The sequence below is a fragment of the Bombina bombina genome, chromosome 4 (assembly GCF_027579735.1).
Source record: "Bombina bombina isolate aBomBom1 chromosome 4, aBomBom1.pri, whole genome shotgun sequence".
Taxonomy (NCBI): domain Eukaryota; kingdom Metazoa; phylum Chordata; class Amphibia; order Anura; family Bombinatoridae; genus Bombina; species Bombina bombina.
The window spans coordinates 286,619,464-286,641,715 of record NC_069502.1 but is presented as its reverse complement, the minus strand read 5'-3'; the positions used below and the strand labels follow the sequence as shown (position 1 = coordinate 286,641,715).

At 42.5% G+C, this 22,252-nt stretch overlaps 1 protein-coding gene across 3 annotated transcripts in view; it reads right to left on the bottom strand.

The window, feature by feature from the left end:
* HLTF (helicase like transcription factor) overlaps window positions 1–22,252 on the bottom strand; it is a 502,174-nt gene that overhangs the window by 347,944 nt on the left and 131,978 nt on the right. For all 3 annotated transcript variants that reach the window (XM_053709998.1, XM_053709997.1, XM_053709996.1), the window contains exon 9: window positions 910–982. In XM_053709998.1, the coding sequence (XP_053565973.1) occupies window positions 910–982 (73 nt within the window). The remainder of the gene's footprint in view (window positions 1–909; window positions 983–22,252) is intronic.

Sequence of the window (22,252 nt, the reverse complement as noted above, 5' to 3'; positions counted from 1 at the left end):
AAATTTTGAAGTTATGTCTATTTCCAGCCAGCCATCAGCCAATCAGAAATGCATATACGTATATTCTGTCATTTCTTGCACATGCTCATTAGGAGCTGGTGACTCAAAAAAGTGTAAATATAAAGACTGAGCACATTTTGGTAGTGGAAAGATGTTTAAAATTGCATGCTTTCCTGAAAAATGAAAGCTTTATTTTGACTTCAGAGTGTCCCTTTAAGCAAAAAAAACCAGGAACAAGAAATAAAAAAAAAAATCACAGTACAGTAAACATGTTGTTTTAAATATAAAAGAGACAAATTAATGTGTCAATTATTGCTAAATTAACATGCATGCATTTCTTCAAGATTTAAAACATGGTGAAAATAATGGTTTTAAAGGGACAGTCTACAATAGAATTTATATTGTTTTAAAAGTTACATAATCCCCTTATTACCCGTTCCCCAGTTTTGCATAACCAACACAGTTATATTAATATACTTTTTACCTCTGTGATTACTTTGTATCTAAGAACCTTCTTCCAGCCCCCTGATCACATGAAAGTGACTGTTTATTATCTACTGACTTGTGTTTAGTATTGTGTCGTGCTAAATCTTAAATAACTCCCGGGCGTTAAATAAGTTATCTATATGGCCCACATGTACTTTCAGTCTCTTGTTGTGAAAAGCAATTTAAAAAGCATGTGATAAGAGGCAGTCCTCAAGGGCTTATAAATTAGCATATGAGCCTACCTAGGTTTAGTTTCAACTAAGAATACCAAAAGAACAAAGCAAATTTGAAGATAAAAGTAAATTGGAAAGTTGATTAAAATTACAAGTCAAATCTGAATAATGAAAATTTTGTCTAGACTGTCCCTTTTATTCTTAAACAAAAAAAAAGAATATATTATTAACTGCAGTAAAATAAGCATACCTTTGCCCTGTCTATGGGAATGCTGATTTGTTGACTTCTTCCTTTCTGTAGAATTATCAACCAAAGCACTTTCCTGTGAAATTGAGAAAGAAATATTAAATCACATGTAAAAACTACATTTACATATCTCCGTCTGTGTCTTTACATAGCACTAAGATTGGATTTAAATTCAAAGGATGGGCATTAAACTCAAACTATAAGTCCTGTCTTTCTGTCTTTTTTTTTTTTTTATCATAATTGGCAGAGGAACATGGTGAGTATGGGTGCCTGGGGGTGGGACCAATTGCCCTTGTAACTGAAATTTTGCTCTTTATAGCCAAGAATGAGCATCTACCAAAACAATTTTTTAATGTCAATAAACAAACATTCTTAAAACGATTTACAGCTTGTGCACAACAAGCAACTTTCAAATGCAGCACATGTTGCCTCTGATTTTATTTTGCATGTGATCTATTATTTTCCTTGACAAATATCTGAGCATATTCATGTTGGTGAATGTCATATAGGTACATAAGCCATGATGCAGAAAAACATAATTTATTTAAGAACATACCTGATAAATTCATTTCTTTCATATTGGCAAGAGTCCATGAGCTAGTGACGTATGGGGATATACAATCCTACAAGGAGGGGCAAAGTTTCCCAAACTTCAAAATGCCTATAAATACACCTCTCACCACACCCACAATTCAGTTTAACGAATAGTCAAGAAGTGGGGTGATAAAGAAAAGAGTAAAAAGCATCAACAAAGGAATTTGGAAACAATTGTGCTTTATACAAAAAAATCATAACCACCATAAAAAAGGGGGTGGGCCTCATGGACTCTTGCCAATATGAAAGAAATGAATTTATCGGGTAAGTTCTTACATAAATTTTGTTTTCTTTCATGTAATTGGAAAGAATCCATGAGCTAGTGACGTATGGGATAGCAATACCCAAGATGTGGAACTCCACGCAAGAGTCACTAGAGAGGGAGGGATAAAAATAAAAACAGCCATTTTACGCTTAAAAAATTAATCCACAACCCAAAATATAAGTTAATTCTCATAAATGTGAGGAAAAAACTTAAATCAAAAGCAGAAAAATCAAACTGAAACTGCTGCCTGAAGAACTTTTCTACCAAAAACTGCTTCCGAAGAAGCAAATACATCAAAATGGTAGAATTTAGTAAATGTAAGCAAAGAAGACCAAGTAGCAGCTTTGCAAATCTGATCAACTGAAGCTTCATTCTTAAAATCCCAGGAAGTGGAAACTGATCTAGTAGATTGAGCTGTTATTCTCTGAGGCGGGGCTCGACCCGACTCCAAATAGGCTTGATGAATCAAAAGTTTTAACCATGAGGCCAAGGAAACGGCAGAAGCCTTCTGACCTTTCCTGGAACCAGAAAAAATAACAAATAGACTAGAAGTCTTCCTAAAATCTTTAGTAGCTTCAACATAATATTTCAAAGCTCTCACCACATCCAAAGAATGTAAAGATCTCTCCAAAGAATTCTTAGGATTAGGACACAAGGAAGGAACAACAATTACTCTATTAATGTTGTTAGACTTTAGAACCTTAGGTAAGAATTTAAATGAAGTCTGCAAAACTGCCTTATCCTGATGAAAAAACAGAATTTATGCTTACCTGATAAATTACTTTCTCTTGCGGTGTATCCAGTCCACGGATTCATCCTTACTTGTGGGATACCAATACCAAAGCTTAAGGACACAGATAAAGGGAGGGAACAAGACAGGTACCCGAAACGGAAGGCACCACTGCTTGCAAAACCTCTCCCCCAAAAATAGCCTCCGAAGAAGCAAAAGTATCGAATTTATAAAATTTGGCAAAAGTATGCAGTGAAGACCAAGTCGCTGCCTTACAAATCTGTTCAACAGAAGCCTCATTTTTGAAAACCCATGTGGAAGCCACTGCTCTGGTAGAATGAGCAGTAATTCTTTCAGGAAGCTGCTGGCCAGCAGTCTCATAGGCCAAACGGATGATGCTTTTCAGCCAAAAGGAAAGAGAGGTAGCAGTCGCTTTCTGACCTCTCCTCTTACCAGAATAGATAACAAACAAAGAAGATGTTTGTCTGAAATCCTTAGTTGCTTGTAAATAGAACTTTAAAGCACGAACTACATCAAGATTATGCAAAAGACGGTCCTTCTTCGAAGATGGGTTAGGACACAGAGAAGGATCAACTATTTCCTGGTTAATATTCTTGTTAGAAACAACTTTAGGAAGAAAACCAGGGTTGGTACGCAAAACTACCTTATCTGCGTGGAACACCAGATAAGGTGAATCACACTGTAAGGCAGATAATTCTGAGACTCTTCGAGCAGAAGAGATAGCTACCAAAAACAAAACTTTCCAAGATAACAACTTAATATCTATTGAATGTAAAGGTTCAAACGGAACCCCTTGAAGAACTGAAAGAACTAGATTTAGACTCCATGGCGGAGCCACAGGTTTATAGACAGGCTTGATTCTGACTAAAGCCTGTGCAAACGCTTGAACGTCCGGTACCTCTGCCAGATGCTTGTGCAAAAGGATAGACAGAGCAGATATCTGTCCCTTTAAAGAACTAGCCGACAATCCTTTCTCCAAACCGTCTTGGAGAAAAGACAATATCCTGGGAATCCTAATCTTACTCCATGAGTGACCCTTGGATTCACACCAACAAAGATATTTCCACCATATCTTATGGTAGACTTTCCTGGTGACAGGCTTTCTAGCCTGGATCAAAGTATCTAAAACTGACACAGAAAAACCACGCTTTGAAAGAATTAAGCGTTCAATCTCCAAGCAGTCAGTAGTGAAACTAGATTTGGATGCTTGAACGGACCCTGTATTAGAAGGTCCTGCCTCATTGGCAGTGTCCATGGTGGGACAGATGACATGTCCACTAGGTCTGCATACCAAGTCCTGCGTGGCCACGCAGGCGCTATCAAAATCACCGACGCCTTCTCCTGCTTGATTCTGGCGATCAGACGAGGGAGAAGAGGAAACAGTGGGAAAACATAAGCCAGATTGAAGGACCAAGGCGCTACTAAAGCATCAATCAATGCCGCCTTGGGGTCCCGGGACCTGGATCCGTAGAGAGGAAGCTTGGTGTTCTTACGGGACGCCATCAGGTCCAACTCTGGAATGCCCCATAGCTAAATCAGCTGGGCAAATACCTCCGGGTGGAGTTCCCACTCCCCCGGGTGAAAAGTCTGACGACTTAGAAAATCTGCCTCCCAGTTGTCTACACCTGGGATGTGAATTGCTGAGAGATGGCAGGAGTGGGCCTCCGCCCACCTGATTATTTTGGTTACTTCCCTCATCGCTAGAGAACTCTTTGTTCCCCCCTGATGATTGATGTAAGCTACAGTCGTAATGTTGTCTGACTGAAATCTTATGAATTTGGCCGCAGCTAGGTGAGGCCATGCCTGAAGTGCGTTGAATATCGCCCTCAGTTTGAGCTACAGATGGCCGAGGAATGGAATGAAGAACTCGGCAAGTAGTTAAAAGTTTCAACTTTCTGACCTCCGTCAGAAATATTTTCATTTCTACCGAATCTATTGGTGTTCCTAGGAAGGGAACCCTTGTGAGTGGGGACAGGGAACTCTTTTTGATGTTCACCTTCCACCCGTGAGACCTTAGAAAGGCCAATACAATCTCCGTATGAGCCTTGGCTCTGTGAAAAGACGGCGCCTGAAGTAAGATGTCGTCCAAATAAGGCGCCACTGCTATGCCCCGCGGTCTTAGAACCGCCAGAAGGGACCCTAGCACCTTTGTGAAAATTCTGGGAGCAGTGGCTAAACCGAATGGAAGAGCCACGAATTGATAATGCTTGTCTAGAAAAGCGAACCGGAGGAACTGATGATGATCTTTGTGGATTGGGATATGCAGGTACGCATCCTTTAGATCCACGGTAGTCATATATTGACCTTCCTGGATCATAGGTAAGATTGTCTGAATGTTCTTCATCTTGAATGATGAGACTCTGAGGAATTTGTTTAGAAATTTGAGATCCAGGATTGGTCTGAAAGTTCCTTCTTTTTTTGGGAACCACAAACAGGTTTGAGTAAAACCCCAGCCCTTGTTCCGCAATTGGAACTGGGTGGAACACTCCCATTGTATGTAGGTCATCTACACAGCGTAAGAACGCCTCTTTCTTTGTCATGTCTGTAGACAGACGAGAAATATGGAACCTTCCCTTTGGAGGGGAGTCCTTGAATTCTAGAAGATATCCCTGGGTAACAATCACTAAAGCCCAGAGATCGAGAACATCTCTTGCCCAGGCCTGAGCAAATAGAGAAAGTCTGCCCCCTACTAGATCCGGTTCCGGATCGGGGGCTACCCCGTCATTTGGTAGCAGCTGCAGGCTTTTTGGCCTGTTTACCCTTGTTCCAGCCCTGATAAGGCTTCCAGGTTGCCTTGAGCTGTGAAGCGTTACCCTCTTGCTTTGCAACTGTAGAGGCTGAAGCGGGACCGCTCCTGAAATTACGAAAGGAACGAAATTTAGCTTTGTTTTTAGCCTTAAAAGGCTTGTCCTGGGGGAGAGCATGGCCCTTTCCCCGGTGATTTCTGAAATAATCTCTTTCAATTCTGGCCCGAAAAGGGTCTTTCCCTTGAAAGGGATATTTAACAATTTGGATTTTGACGACACATCGGCCGACCATGACTTGAGCCAAAGCGCTCTGCGTGCCATAATGGCGAAGCCTGAATTTTTTGCCGCCAACTTAGCTAATTGCAAAGCGGCATCTGTGATAAATGAATTAGCCAGCTTTAGAGCCTTAATTCTATCCATAATTTCGACATATGAGGACTCCGTCTGGAGCGACTCCTCCAGCGCCTCAAACCAGAAAGCCGCTGCAGTAGTTACAGGAACAATGCAGGCAATAGGTTGGAGAAGAAAGCCTTATTGAACAAAGATTTTCTTAAGTAAACCTTCTAACTTTTTATCCATAGGATCTTTAAAAGCACAACTGTCGACTTCCGGTGGGCGGAGCTAGCGGCTGGCAGCAGGAGTGAAGAGCTCCGTGAATCTGCCTAACCTAAATGACATTTACTGCTGCCGGCCGGCTTATCCCACGGTATTGCCTTGCTGGGTAGCCCCTTAAGATACCCCAGCTGGCCGAAGTAGCATCGTGTAGGGCAGAAAGATCGCCCTCGCCCTGGAAGGCTAAGTTAATTGACCCACGTGGCGCGCACACAAGCGCAGGTCGGCGCCATCTTGCCGGAGCCCTCCCCGACTCCTCTGTGTTATAGCTCAGTCGGAGCCCTTAGAAGGACATCGGCCTTCAGAACTGCTGCCGGGAGGAGTGGATGAGAAGTGGGGACGTCGCAGCAGATTGGATTGACGCTTGGCACCGCTGCACCCCAGGTTGTGTCATTCCGGAGCCCGGATAAAAGGTACCCCAAGGGACACTTCCCCCCACACTCATGAGAGACTTTTAACCACTTTGGTCACGCATAAGGAGTGATATAATACAGACACAAGTACACCCATTTTTCACTTCAACTAGCTCCAGCTTATTACCAATAATTCAAGCCATCACATCTTCATTTTGGGACTCAAACCGCTAGCAGTTGTATTCTCCCCAGGGCTACATCAGCTATCACTTTCTCCTGGTGCCCCTGTGACTGCTGGGGGTGATTTACATTAACAAGTGCATATTCAGTGTCTGGACTCTATGTAGTGCACTAACCTATGCTACAGCTATATTTCAAACTATCTGAGTATTTCAAATCTTGCAGCTGTTGTAGTGCAAGCTTTCAAGATCATAATTGGGATTCTTTGGCTGTGAGTGTGAGATCTGCTAGAGGGTGAGGAAGCAATACAATTTTCTCTTTTTTAAGTGCATATTCAGTGTCTGAACCCTAAGCAGTGCAATAACTTGTGCTCCAACTATATCCCATACTATCCGAGCACTTCAAATTTTGCAGCTGGTATAGCTCAATTTTTTCAGGATCATAATTGGGATCCCTTAGCTACGAGTGAGAAATCTGTTTGAAGGAGAGGGAAGCAACACAATCTACATAGCTGGTATAGCTAAATTTTTGTCATTTCACTTCTCCAGCCTGGGATGTGATATCTGCAATCATCTTATTTGTGTTTACTTTTTCTTCTATACTCCATTCCCCCTCCATCTCTTCCACTCATTTGCAGCAGTACACAGCTCAACAACGCCACCTGGTGGATTCTTCACAATATTACAATATTTTCAGACTTTTCTGCATTTTGTTCTATGAAAGTAGACGAGTATTTCCACAGGCTGCCCTTGCCTTTAAGTAGCACCATGAGCCACCGATCAAAAAACCTGGAAAAAAGACAAAAGACTCTATCAGAAACACAGGCCAACCCTCCATTTGCAGATACTGAAGGCAACTCCTCAGGAGACCATTCCTCACTCCTGCAGGACCTTAAGGCATTTTTTTTACCAAAAATGGATAGCTTGCAGACGGGTGTTGACACCTTGACCAGCGAAGTGAGGCTTTTCTCTGCACACATGTCAGCTGCGGAACAAAGAATCTCGGGGGTCGAAGACAGACAGCATGAATCAGACATCTCTCTAAAACGCCTACTGAAACAAAATCAGCAACTAATGGATAAAGTGGAGGACTTGGAAAATCGTAGCAGACGAAATAACCTCCGAATCATAGGAGTCCCTGAATCCATTAAAGATAAGGATCTGCTAGAATTTGCTGCTATGACCCTTCCAAAAATCTTAGGCCTGCCTCAGGACTGTCTGCCTCTAGACATAGAAAGATCACATCGCATAGGCCCCAACAGGCATTTGGAAAATTCCAGAGAGAGGCCACGACAGGTGATTTTTAAATGCTTGAATTTCCAGGATAAGCTGGCGATCCTACGAGCCTACAGAGCGACCAAGGAAGTTATCTTTGAGGACCACCGCATCTTGCTTTTTCAGGACTTTTCAGTCGAGGTTACCAAGAGACGCAAAGACTTTGCTTCCATTTGCTCCACTCTGCATGACCAGGGGCGTAAATTTGCGCTCATGTTTCCAGCCACTCTAAAAATCCAGAGCATGTCAGGCCCCAAAACCTTCCATTCTCCTGCGGCAGCACAGGCATACCTGGCATCGGAACGGAAACAAGACAATGGATGAAGAGACACTAATAAGTATCAATGTTCACAGTTTCTTTAATTGCACATCATGTTTCTTATAATGTGTATCTTGCTCTTGCGGGGTCTGTGGTTCTGCTTGTATTCTCCAGTTTCGTGTGAGACCGGATACACGACCCCGCAAATGACAATTTGCTATTTTTGCTGTTGCACTGTTTATGCAGGTTTGTGTTCTTTTGCACATAGAATTATTATGGTTGGGAAACAATATTTAGTGTACTTTAATCCTGTTTTCTGTATGGGTTCTATCAAGATAATTCTTAGTTATTGCTGGTTTCTCCTATGCCTCCTTAAGTGCTTTAACCCCGCCTCGCCCCTTGTAGACCTTTGTGGGGACCTTATGTTCGCCACATGCCTTCTGACACTAGTGGCCGTTGATGTCGCAGTACTGTTTTGGGCCTGCCATATCGATACCAAGCACAAATTCCTTCAATACTCGCCGCCACCTCCGCCACCGCCCCTACCTCATTGTCTACAATCTATTCCCTGGCACATATTGTGTGCACAAAACATTGGTATGATTATTCTCTCTAAAGCTTTACTATATACCTTAAGGTTTCATATGGCTTTGTCACCCTATTCCCACCTTCCCATGGGCCGGCTCCTAGAGCTGAGATGTCATAATATCTGCTGTTGTTATGTGTTCTTACTACTCCTCTGGTTTCCTTATAAACAGATTATCTCTAGGACAGGAAGCCTAGACATGGGCGCAGCCGTGATTATGTACCTCTACCTCATATGTATCATTAACGCAATCATGTTTTCTCATTTCTTAGAGATTTCCTGGTTTACTATAGACAATGTTATGTATAATCTTACTGAAATTTCATTACAATTACTCATGTTATGTACCAAACATTCTGATCTGTTAATTCACATGGTTGCCTCATTTGATAATATCTTGCATCTCAAAAAGTGCCTGCTTATAACTATGTTTTCTTTTTGGATCCGTCCTCAGATCATTTCTGGAGCGCTTGTGGTCTCTCCCCCCATGGGCACGAATTCAGAGAACATTGCCCCTGTTCCTTTCTCGCTGGTGAGTCAATCTCTTGGGTTCCAACTTTTTGGATCTCCATTTAAATTCCACACACATGGTTTTCATCTCACGTGGAGGGCCTTTGACCTCATATGTCCCAGACTAGTCGTCCAAGAGCAAAGACACACACCGCGCAGCTCACTTTTTGCACTAGCCCACTTTTACCTTATACTAATACCATATGGCCATAAACCTTAGGCTAACTTCCTGGAATGTTGGGGGCATTACGTCCCCCGCAAAGAGGAGTATGATCCTACAACAGCTTAAAAAACTCCATACTGATATAGCTCTGCTCCAGGAGACCAAATTGACTTCTGAAGAACATGAAAAACTGAAAGTTAGATGGGTAGGTCATATCCTGTATTCCCCTACTGAAAGTAGGAAAAGAGGGGTGGCCATCCTGGTAAGAAAGGGACTCCAGGTATCTTTTTCACAAGTAGAGATAGATAAGGACGGTAGATATATAATTGCAATTCTAAAAGCAGGGAATCTGGAATATACTATATGTAATGTTTACGGTCCTAATGAATTCTGCCCTTTCTTTTGGTCCTCTCTAATAGCTAAATTGGCCACTTACGCTGCTCCTATCATTTTGGGGGGGGATTACAACTTGGTCCAGGCCCTCCCTTTGGACAGGTTTAGGGACCCGGCATCAGCTAGCTCCTCAGGTTTCTCACACTCAAGATATAAGAGGGAGGTCTCATTGATAAATAACTTAAAGACTACTTTAAATCTTGTAGATGTATGGAGAATACTAAACCCATTGGAGAGAGATTATACCTGTCTGTCTAACACAACACCCTTTCACGAATAGATTATTTCCTCACCTCCTCTGTTATCACACCTCAAATCCAGCATCCGACCATAGAACACATAACGATTTCAGACCATGCCCCAATTCATTTCTTACTTCAGCCAACACCCATGAGACCCCCAAGTAGATCCTGGAGATTCCCTTCTTATCTATATCACGACATGAATTTTCGTCAACATCTGAAAAGTGCGTGGGTAAATTATGCCTCAGATAACGACCAGCACAAAGAGGACCCCAACTTGTTTTGGCACGCCTCCAAGCCCGTTATGAGGGGCTCTATCACCTCCTTCGCTGCACATCACAATAAAAGTATTAAAAAAATTGATGAGACATTTTTAGCAAACCTTACTGAGGCATATAATGAGTACCTCTCTAACCCCACTCCTGGATCTAGCAAACTATATTATGAGCTTAAGATGGCTAGAGACACATACTTAGCTCAGCAGAATATCAATTTTGATATACACAGACAGGGACGGTACTTTCGGCATGGCAACAAGTCGGGTAAGTTGCTAGCAAATTTAGTCAAACTCTATACGCCTAAATCACACATACTGGCCATAAAATCTAAATCACATCTAACTTCAAACAACAAAGAAATCATGTCAGAATTTATTAAATATTACTCCTCTTTATATACCAGCCAAGAGATTAGCTTAGAGGCTAAGCAAAGCTTCTGGGATGCTACACATATCCCGGCTCTCTCAGAAGAGCATAACTCACTACTTAGCGCCAGCATTCTACCCCAGGAAGTAGTTAAAGCTGTAAATAGAGCCAAACTCGGAAAAGCGGCAGGCCCTGATGGGCTACCTGTAGAGTACTATAGACTTCTTGTGAATGAGATGGCCCCAACTCTTGCCTCCCTATATACCGCATACTTGGAGGGTTCCTCTCAAATAGATGCCAGATTCACAGAGGCAAACATCTGTCTCATCCCTAAGCCTGATAAAGATCCCACAGATACCTCCTCATATCGCCCAATTTCGCTGTTAAACAGCGATTATAAACTACTGACCAAAATTTTAGCTGACCGGTTGGCCCAGATTCTTCCCTCAATCATACACACAGATCAGACCGGGTTTGTAAAAGGGAGATCATCAGTGATCAATATCAGGAAAACATTGGCAATTACCTCCTATTATTGGTATAACACCCATTCCTCTAATCCTGTAGATCTACAAGACGCCTGTCTCCTCGCCCTTGACGCGGAGAAGGCGTTCGACAGGATTGAATGGGATCATTTGCATACGTCACTAGAAAAATTCGGCATTTCAGGCAACTTTACAGCTTTTCTCCAACGGCTGTATACAGCCCCTAAGGCATCTTTGATAGTTAATGGGGAGCTTTCCCCCTCATTTGTATTGCAGAGGGGTACCAGACAGGGATGCCCGTTGTCCCCTTTGCTCTTCGACCTAGCCATAGAACCCCTTGCATGTCACATCCGACAAAAATGTGCGGGATTAGACGTTTTAGACCATAAGCAACATCTGTCGCTGTATGCAGATGACTTGTTGTTATTTATAGGCAATCCTGCTACCAACTTGAATCCCCTCTTAGAGGTAATTAAGACTTTTGGAACTTTCACAGGTTACAAAAACAGAATTTATGTTTACCTGATAAATTACTTTCTCCAACGGTGTGTCCGGTCCACGGCGTCATCCTTACTTGTGGGATATTCTCTTCCCCAACAGGAAATGGCAAAGAGCCCAGCAAAGCTGGTCACATGATCCCTCCTAGGCTCCGCCTTCCCCAGTCATTCGACCGACGTAAAGGAGGAATATTTGCATAGGAGAAATCATATGATACCGTGGTGACTGTAGTTAAAGAAAATAAATTATCAGACCTGATTAAAAAACCAGGGCGGGCCGTGGACCGGACACACCGTTGGAGAAAGTAATTTATCAGGTAAACATAAATTCTGTTTTCTCCAACATAGGTGTGTCCGGTCCACGGCGTCATCCTTACTTGTGGGAACCAATACCAAAGCTTTAGGACACGGATGAAGGGAGGGAGTAAATCAGGTCACCTAGATGGAAGGCACCACGGCTTGCAAAACCTTTCTCCCAAAAATAGCCTCAGAAGAAGCAAAAGTATCAAATTTGTAAAATTTAGTAAAAGTGTGCAGTGAAGACCAAGTCGCTGCCTTACATATCTGATCAACAGAAGCCTCGTTCTTGAAGGCCCATGTGGAAGCCACAGCCCTAGTGGAATGAGCTGTGATTCTTTCAGGAGGCTGCCGTCCGGCAGTCTCGTAAGCCAATCTGATGATGCTTTTAAGCCAAAAAGAGAGAGAGGTAGAAGTTGCTTTTTGACCTCTCCTTTTACCAGAATAAACAACAAACAAGGAAGATGTTTGTCTAAAATCCTTTGTAGCATCTAAATAGAATTTTAGAGCACGAACTACATCCAAATTGTGCAAAAAACGTTCCTTCTTTGAAACTGGATTCGGACACAAAGAAGGCACGACTATCTCCTGGTTAATGTTTTTGTTAGAAACAACTTTCGGAAGAAAACCAGGTTTAGTACGCAAAACCACCTTATCTGCATGGAACACCAGATAAGGAGGAGAACACTGCAGAGCAGATAATTCTGAAACTCTTCTAGCAGAAGAAATTGCAACCAAAAACAAAACTTTCCAAGATAATAACTTAATATCAACGGAATGTAAGGGTTCAAACGGAACCCCCTGAAGAACTGAAAGAACTAAATTGAGACTCCAAGGAGGAGTCAAAGGTTTGTAAACAGGCTTGATTCTAACCAGAGCCTGAACAAAGGCTTGAACATCTGGCACAGCTGCCAGCTTTTTGTGAAGTAACACAGACAAGGCAGAAATCTGTCCCTTCAGAGAACTAGCAGATAATCCTTTCTCCAAACCTTCTTGAAGAAAGGATAGAATCTTAGGAATTTTTATCTTGTCCCAAGGAAATCCTTTAGATTCACACCAACAGATATATTTTTTCCATATTTTGTGGTAGATTTTTCTAGTTACAGGTTTTCTGGCCTGAACAAGAGTATCAATGACAGAATCTGAGAACCCTCGCTTTGATAAGATCAAGCGTTCAATCTCCAAGCAGTCAGTTGGAGTGAGACCAGATTCGGATGTTCGAACGGACCTTGAACAAGAAGGTCTCGTCTCAAAGGTAGCTTCCATGGTGGAGCCGATGACATATTCACCAGGTCTGCATACCAAGTCCTGCGTGGCCACGCAGGAGCTATCAAGATCACCGAAGCCCTCTCCTGATTGATCCTGGCTACCAGCCTGGGGATGAGAGGAAACGGCGGGAATACATAAGCTAGTTTGAAGGTCCAAGGTGCTACTAGTGCATCTACTAGAGTCGCCTTGGGATCCCTGGATCTGGACCCGTAGCAAGGAACCTTGAAGTTCTGACGAGAGGCCATCAGATCCATGTCTGGAATGCCCCACAATTGAGTAATTTGGGCAAAGATTTCCGGATGGAGTTCCCACTCCCCCGGATGAAATGTCTGACGACTCAGAAAATCCGCTTCCCAATTTTCCACTCCTGGGATGTGGATTGCAGACAAGTGGCAGGAGTGAGCCTCCGCCCATTGAATGATTTTGGTTACTTCTTCCATCGCCAGGGAACTCCTTGTTCCCCCCTGATGGTTGATGTACGCAACAGTCGTCATGTTGTCTGATTGAAACCGTATGAATTTGGCCTTTGCTAGCTGAGGCCAAGCCTTGAGAGCATTGAATATCGCTCTCAGTTCCAGAATATTTATCGGGAGAAGAGATTCTTCCCGAGACCAAAGACCCTGAGCTTTCAGGGGTCCCCAGACCGCGCCCCAGCCCACCAGACTGGCGTCGGTCGTGACAATGACCCACTCTGGTCTGCGGAAGCTCATCCCCTGTGACAGGTTGTCCAGGGACAGCCACCAACGGAGTGAATCTCTGGTCCTCTGATCTACTTGTATCGTCGGAGACAAGTCTGTATAATCCCCATTCCACTGACTGAGCATGCACAGTTGTAATGGTCTTAGATGAATTCGCGCTAAAGGAACTATGTCCATTGCCGCTACCATCAAACCTATTACTTCCATGCACTGCGCTATGGAAGGAAGAGGAACAGAATGAAGTATTTGACAAGAGTTTAGAAGTTTTGATTTTCTGGCCTCTGTCAGAAAGATCCTCATTTCTAAGGAGTCTATTACTGTTCCCAAGAAGGGAACCCTTGTTGATGGAGATAGAGAACTTTTTTCTACGTTCACTTTCCACCCGTGAGATCTGAGAAAGGCCAGGACAATGTCCGTGTGAGCCTTTGCTTGTGGAAGGGACAACGCTTGAATCAGTATGTCGTCCAAGTAAGGTACTACTGCAATGCCCCTTGGTCTTAGCACCGCTAGAAGGGACCCTAGTACCTTTGTGAAAATTCTTGGAGCAGTGGCTAATCCGAACGGAAGTGCCACAAACTGGTAATGCTTGTCCAGAAATGCGAACCTTAGGAACCGATGATGTTCCTTGTGGATAGGAATATGTAGATACGCATCCTTTAAATCCACCGTGGTCATGAATTGACCTTCCTGGATGGAGGGAAGAATTGTTCGAATGGTTTCCATTTTGAACGATGGAACCTTGAGAAACTTGTTTAGGATCTTGAGATCTAAGATTGGTCTGAATGTTCCCTCTTTTTTGGGAACTACGAACAGATTGGAGTAGAACCCCATCCCTTGTTCTCCTAATGGAACAGGATGAATCACTCCCATTTTTAACAGGTCTTCTACACAATGTAAGAATGCCTGTTTTTTTATGTGGTCTGAAGACAATTGAGACCTGTGGAACCTCCCCCTTGGGGGAAGCCCCTTGAATTCCAGAAGATAACCTTGGGAGACTATTTCTAGCGCCCAAGGATCCAGAACATCTCTTGCCCAAGCCTGAGCGAAGAGAGAGAGTCTGCCCCCCACCAGATCCGGTCCCGGATCGGGGGCCAACATCTCATGCTGTCTTGGTAGCAGTGGCAGGTTTCTTGGCCTGCTTTCCTTTGTTCCAGCCTTGCATTGGCCTCCAGGCTGGCTTGGCTTGAGAAGTATTACCCTCTTGCTTAGAGGACGTAGCACTTGGGGCTGGTCCGTTTCTGCGAAAGGGACGAAAATTAGGTTTATTTTTGGCCTTGAAAGACCTATCCTGATGAAGGGCGTGGCCCTTGCCCCCAGTGATATCAGAAATAATCTCTTTCAAGTCAGGGCCAAACAGCGTTTTCCCCTTGAAAGGAATGTTAAGCAATTTGTTCTTGGAAGACGCATCCGCTGACCAAGATTTTAGCCAAAGCGCTCTGCGCGCCACAATAGCAAAACCAGAATTTTTCGCCGCTAACCTAGCCAATTGCAAAGTGGCGTCTAGGGTGAAAGAATTAGCCAATTTGAGAGCATGAATTCTGTCCATAATCTCCTCATAAGAAGAATTTTTATTGAGCGCCTTTTCTAGTTCATCGAACCAGAAACACGCTGCTGTAGTGACAGGAACAATGCATGAAATTGGTTGTAGAAGGTAACCTTGCTGAACAAACATCTTTTTAAGCAAACCCTCTAATTTTTTATCCATAGGATCTTTGAAAGCACAACTATCTTCTATGGGTATAGTGGTGCGTTTGTTTAGAGTAGAAACCGCCCCCTCGACCTTGGGGACTGTCTGCCATAAGTCCTTTCTGGGGTCGACCATAGGAAACAATTTCTTAAATATGGGGGGAGGGACGAAAGGTATACCGGGCCTTTCCCATTCTTTATTTACAATGTCCGCCACCCGCTTGGGTATAGGAAAAGCTTCGGGGGGCCCCGGGACCTCTAGGAACTTGTCCATTTTACATAATTTCTCTGGAATGACCAAATTCTCACAATCATCCAGAGTAGATAACACCTCCTTAAGCAGAGCGCGGAGATGTTCCAATTTAAATTTAAATGTAATCACATCAGGTTCAGCTTGTTGAGAAATTTTCCCTGAATCTGAAATTTCTCCCTCAGACAAAACCTCCCTGGCCCCCTCAGACTGGTGTAGGGGCACTTCAGAACCAATATCATCAGCGTCCTCATGCTCTTCAGTATTTTCTAAAACAGAGCAGTCGCGCTTTCGCTGATAAGTGGGCATTTTGGCTAAAATGTTTTTGATAGAATTATCCATTACAGCCGTTAATTGTTGCATAGTAAGGAGTATTGGCGCACTAGATGTACTAGGGGCCTCCTGTGTGGGCAAGACTGGTGTAGACGAAGGAGGGGATGATGCAGTACCATGCTTACTCCCCTCACTTGAGGAATCATCTTGGGCATCATTTTCTCTAAATTTTGTGTCACATAAATCACATCTATTTAAATGAGAAGGAACCTTGGCTTCCCCACATACAGAACACAGTCTATCTGATAGTTCAGACATGTTAAACAGGCATAAACTTGATAACAAAGTACAAAAAACGTTTTAAAATAAAACCGTTACTGTCACTTTAAATTTTAAACTGAACACACTTTATTACTGCAAATGTGAAAAAGTATGAAGGAATTGTTCAAAATTCACCAAAATTTCACCACAGTGTCTTAAAGCCTTAAAAGTATTGCACACCAAATTTGGAAGCTTTAACGCTTAAAATAACGGAACCGGAGCCGTTTTTATATTTAACCCCTTTACAGTCCCTGGTATCTGCTTTGCTGAGACCCAACCAAGCCCAAAGGGGAATACGATACCAAATGACGCCTTCAGAAAGTCTTTTCTATGTATCAGAGCTCCTCACACATGCATCTGCATGTCATGCTTCCCAAAAACAAGTGCGCAATAGAGGAGCGAAAATGAGACTCTGCCTATGATTAGGAAAAGCCCCTAGAGAATAAGTTTTACATAATTCCCAAGATTAAAATAATTCCTCAAGGCTATGGAGTATAAAATATGCTTATATATAAATCGTTTTAGCCCAGAAAATGTCTACAGTCTTAAAAGCCCTTGTGAAGCCCTTTTTTTCTTTATGTAATAAAAATGGCTTACCGGATCCCATAGGGAAAATGACAGCTTCCAGCATTACATCGTCTTGTTAGAAATGTGTCATACCTCAAGCAGCAAAAGTCTGCTCACTGTTTCCCCCAACTGAAGTTAATTCCTCTCAACAGTCCTGTGTGGAAACAGCCATCGATTTTAGTAACGGTTGCTAAAATCATTTTCCTCTTACAAACAGAAATCTTCATCTCTTTTCTGTTTCAGAGTAAATAGTACATACCAGCACTATTTTAAAATAACAAACTCTTGATTGAATAATAAAAACTACAGTTAAACACCAAAAAACTCTAAGCCATCTCCGTGGAGATGTTGCCTGTACAACGGCAAAGAGAATGACTGGGGAAGGCGGAGCCTAGGAGGGATCATGTGACCAGCTTTGCTGGGCTCTTTGCCATTTCCTGTTGGGGAAGAGAATATCCCACAAGTAAGGATGACGCCGTGGACCGGACACACCTATGTTGGAGAAATTAATGTCAACAAATCTGAAGTCACGTGGCTGCAAAATAAGCAAAACACCACTTTGACAAACACCACTCTTAAAATGACAGATGGCTCATTTAAGTATTTAGGCATTCATATACATGTGAATCCCAATAAATTATACCAGTTAAATCTGTCAAATACTATAAGCAACATAAAACTTTTACTCTCGGGTTGGTGTAGTTTACCCCTATCTCTTATGGGCCGAATTCACTTGTTTAAAATGGTGGCGTTGCCCAAACTCTTATATCCTCTGCAGATGTTACCTCTCCTTCTTACCAAACAAGACACCAAGTCAATACAATCCGCTCTGGGGCAGTTTATCTGGAGGGGCAAGAAACATAGGATAGGACAAAATTACTTAGCGATGCCCCTGGAAAGAGGAGGTCTTCGTCTCCCGAACATTTTATGGTATAACTGGGCCACTCTGACTAAACTCATACTAGATTGGCTTGTAGATGACAATCGATTCACTGTCCCTGCCTTAGAAAATAGTTTGGTTAAACCAATAAGCTTGGCCTTCCTGCCCCATGCAAGCTTCACTTCACTACCCTCACACATACAGTCTCACGTATTATATAGGGACCCGCTTAGGGCTTGGGCCAAGTTGTGCAGGTTGTGGGGGGTAGACAAATCAGTGAGTAAGCTCTTGCCGATTCAGGGTAACCTAAATTTTCTCCCTGGATACACCACAAAAGCATTTCAGGAGTGGCGTGATCAAAAGCTCACAAAGATTAAACAGCTTATCAATCCTTTGACTCTGGAAATTGTCCCTTTTCAGGATTTAAGGGATGTGTTTGGTCTCCCAAGCTCCCATCGCTTCGCATACTTTCAGTGCAGACATTATATCACTAAGTTAAAAACAGAGGGACGCCTTCTCAGGGAGCCTACCCAGGTTGATAACCTATGTGCGCTAGCAAGGCAGGGTTCATATAAAATCACACACACATACAATTTAATCTTAAAACATTTTGAAAACTCAGCTATGTGCGGGCTTATATCTAAATGGGACGGTTTTACTGATTTATTAGTTAATGAAGAGCTTATTCACACAAGTCTGAGAAAAATACAGTCAGTCACCATTTCTGCCAAGTTGAGGGAGTCACATCTAAAATTCATGCATCAGGCCTACATAACCCCGCACCTACGCTCTAGATGGGTTCCTGGAGCTAGTGATACTTGCCCTAAGTGCAGTTTGGCTTCACCAGACTGGCTGCATTTGCTTTGGAATTGCCCCAAGCTACAGAGCTTCTGGCTCAAGATATCATACTGGCTCACAAAAGCGACAAACACCCAGATAGCTCTCTCACCTCAACGTATTATTTTCCTAACCCTTAATGATAACCCACCCTCTTATGACAGCTTAGTATCCACAGTAATAGTTTTGGCGAAACAAGTGATCTTGGAGGGTTGGGCTAGTAATAAAACCCCCCCTCTCCAAAAGCTTCTTAGAAATATACATACGCAAATGCTAATAGAACAGGCAGATGTGAAGGGTGATCCGGAAAAACGAGTAAAACGTTTCATACTGAAATGGGGAACCTACCTTCTATATTTACCGGAAGCAGTTAGGGAAAGGGTCATTTACCCATTTAGAAACAGTCTTTTTATCTTAAATGAAAACCTTAAAGGAAATTGGTCTTTCCCGGCCCCCCAGAATTAACCAGTAATACTGCATTGGTGGTGCACAAACTTACCTACCCTGACGCCTTCTTTCATGGTGTCACTATTATTACCACTTCTCTCTCCCTTTCCTGCTCCTGTTGCGTGTCCATGGGGGGTGAACCAGACCGGAGTGCTCAGGTATGTTATTATGTGTTTGTATTATGCGTCTGCGTTACCTTTTGTTTGTTTATATTTCTGTTTGTTCTTGTTTTTTGTTTTTTTGTTATTTTACTTATAAGAAAATGTGAACCCATACCTCTACATGGTGGAGTCATACGGGTCGTTGATTATGTGATTGTATGAAGGATCTTGCAATGTAGTGCTTCATGTACTTTTCTATTGGACTCTTTATGCCCTACTGCCATGTATGTATTGGATTCCGATAATAAATAAAGTTATTAAAAAAAAAAAAAGCACAACTGTCTTCAATTGGTATGGTTGTGCGCTTAGCAAGTGTCGAAACAGCCCCCTCTACCTTAGGGACCGTCTGCCACGAGTCCCGCCTAGGGTCAGTTATGGGGAACATTTTCTTAAAAATAGGTGGGGGAACAAAAGGGACACCTGGTCTATCCCACTCCCTAGTAACAATATCCGCAACCCTCTCAGGGATCGGAAATGCATCAGTGTATACAGGAACCTCTAGGTACTTGTCCATTTTACATAACTTCTCTGGGACCACCATAGGGTCACAATCATCCAGAGTAGCTAATACCTCCCTGAGCAAAACGCGGAGGTCTTCCAATTTAAATTTAAATTCTAATGAATCTGACTCTGCCCGATGAGAAACCTTTCCTGAATCGGAAATTTCTCCCTCAGACATCAAATCCCTCACCTCCATTTCAGAGCGTTGTGAGAGTACATCAGATAAGGCTACCAAAGCTTCAGACTGCTCATAATCTGTTCTTAAAACAGAGCTATCACGCTTTGTAGGAAAAACTGGCAGTTTGGATAGAAAGGCCGCAAGGGAATTATCCATAACTGTCACTAGTTGTTGCAATGTAATAGGGGCAGACGCACTAGAGGCACTAAGCGTCGCTTGCGCAGGCGTAACTGGTTGTGACACATGGGGAGAGGTAGACGGACTATCCTCATTACCTTCAGTCTGAGAATCATCTTGGGCCACATTTTTAAGAGCAACAATATGATCTTTAAAGTGTATAGACATATTAGTGCAATTGGGACACATTCTGAGAGGGGGTTCCACCATCGCTTCTAAACACATTGAACAAGGATTTTCCTTAGTGTCAGACATGTTTAACAGATTAGAAGCATACACAAGCAAGCTTGGAAAACACTTTAATCAAATAAAAAACACAATTTGAAAAAAAAAACGTTACTGTACCTTTAAGAAATAAAAAGGGCACACAATTTTACAAAACAGTGAAAAATGCACCAATCCTTTTGAAATGTTCACAGTATGTACCTAAGGCTTTAATAATATTGCACAGCAAGTTTCAGAACGATTAACCCCTTAATGCCCAAACCGGAGCAGCCTAAAGCCAACAAGAGCACACAATTTTACAAAACAGTGAAAAATGCACCAATCCTTTTGAAATTTTCACAGTATGTACCTAAGGCTTTAATATGATTGCTCAGCAAGTTTCAGAACGATTAACCCCTTAATGCCCAAACCGGAGCAGCCTAAAGCCAACAACCGGTTAATTAACTACAGCACCTTGCCACAGCTTACTACTGTGGCCCTACCTGCCCTTAGGGATCAGTTTTGGGGAAATAAAGCTTCTTCTAGGCCCTCTATCAGCAGCTGGACCCTCAATGTGAAGCAGCATGAAACAGTCTCTCAATTCTAAGTACGCATCTGAGGCGCGAAATTAGGCCTCTCCCACTTCACTCCGGAGTTGTGAGGCCTACAAAAATCACTTCTAAGTGACTAAATTTATGCCATGTGGATAATAATCCCAGTAAAACACTCCAAAGTGCCTAAAAAGGTGTCTCCAATGAGTATTTTTTAATAAATAATCGATTACCCTGCCTTAGTGTCAACCAGCCTATTTAGCCCTGTCATGTAAGCATTCAATTCTATACTAAGTCTCAGAACATAGCTTACCCTCCCCACATGGGGATCTTGTCAGTCTTCTAGCATTATCTCAGTCTTGTCTAGAAATAAATGACTGAACATACCTCATTGCAGTTAAGCCTGCAAACTGTTCCCCCCAACTGAAGTTTTCTGGTACTCCTCAGTCCTGTGTGGAAACAGCAGTGGATTTTAGTTACAACATGCTAAAATCATTTTCCTCTCAGCAGAAATCTTCATCACTTTTCTGCTAGAGAGTAAATAGTACAAACCGGTACCATTTAAAAATAACAAACTCTTGATTGAAGATATAAAACTACAATTCTAACACCACATTCACTTTACCCTCCCTGAGAGAGAACCTAGTGCGTTAATGCGGCAAAGAGAATGACTGGGGGGTGGAGCTAGGGGGGGAGCTATATGGACAGCTCTGCTGTGTGCTCTCTTCGCCACTTCCTGTAGGGAAGGAGAATATACCACAAGTAAGGATGAATCCTTGGACTGGATACACCTTGCAAGAGAAATCAGAAAAGGATATTCACAAGAGAGAGTGGATAATTCAGAAACTATGCCAAAAGAAACAACACTTTCCAAGAAAGTCGTTTATTGTCCAGAGAATGCATAGGCTCAAACAGAGGAGCCTATAAAGCCTTTAAAACTAAATTAAGACTCCAAGGAGGAGAGATTGATTTAATGACAGGCTTGATATGAAAAAAAGCCTGCACAAACAATGAATATCAGGAATTTTAGAAATCTTTCTGTGAAATAAAACAGAAAGAGCAGAGATTTGTCCTTTCAAGGAACTTACAGACAAACCTTTATCCAAACCATCCTGAAGAAACTGTAAAATTCTAGGAATTCTAAAAGAATGCCAAGAGAATATATGAGAACACCATGAAATGTAAGTCTTCCAAACTCGATAATAAATCTTTCTAGAAACAGATTTACGAGCCTGCAACATAGTATTATTCACTGAGTCAGAGAAACCTCTATGACTAAGCGCTAAGCGTTCAATTTCCATACCTTCAAATTTAATTATTTGAGATCCTGATGGAAAAATGGACCATGAGATAGAAGATTTGGCCTTAATGGAAGTGGCCAAGGTTGGCAACTGGACATCTGAACAAGATCCGCATACCAAAACCTGTGAGGCCATGCTGGTGCTACCAGCAGCACAAACAATTGCTCCATGATGATTTTGGAGATCACTCTTG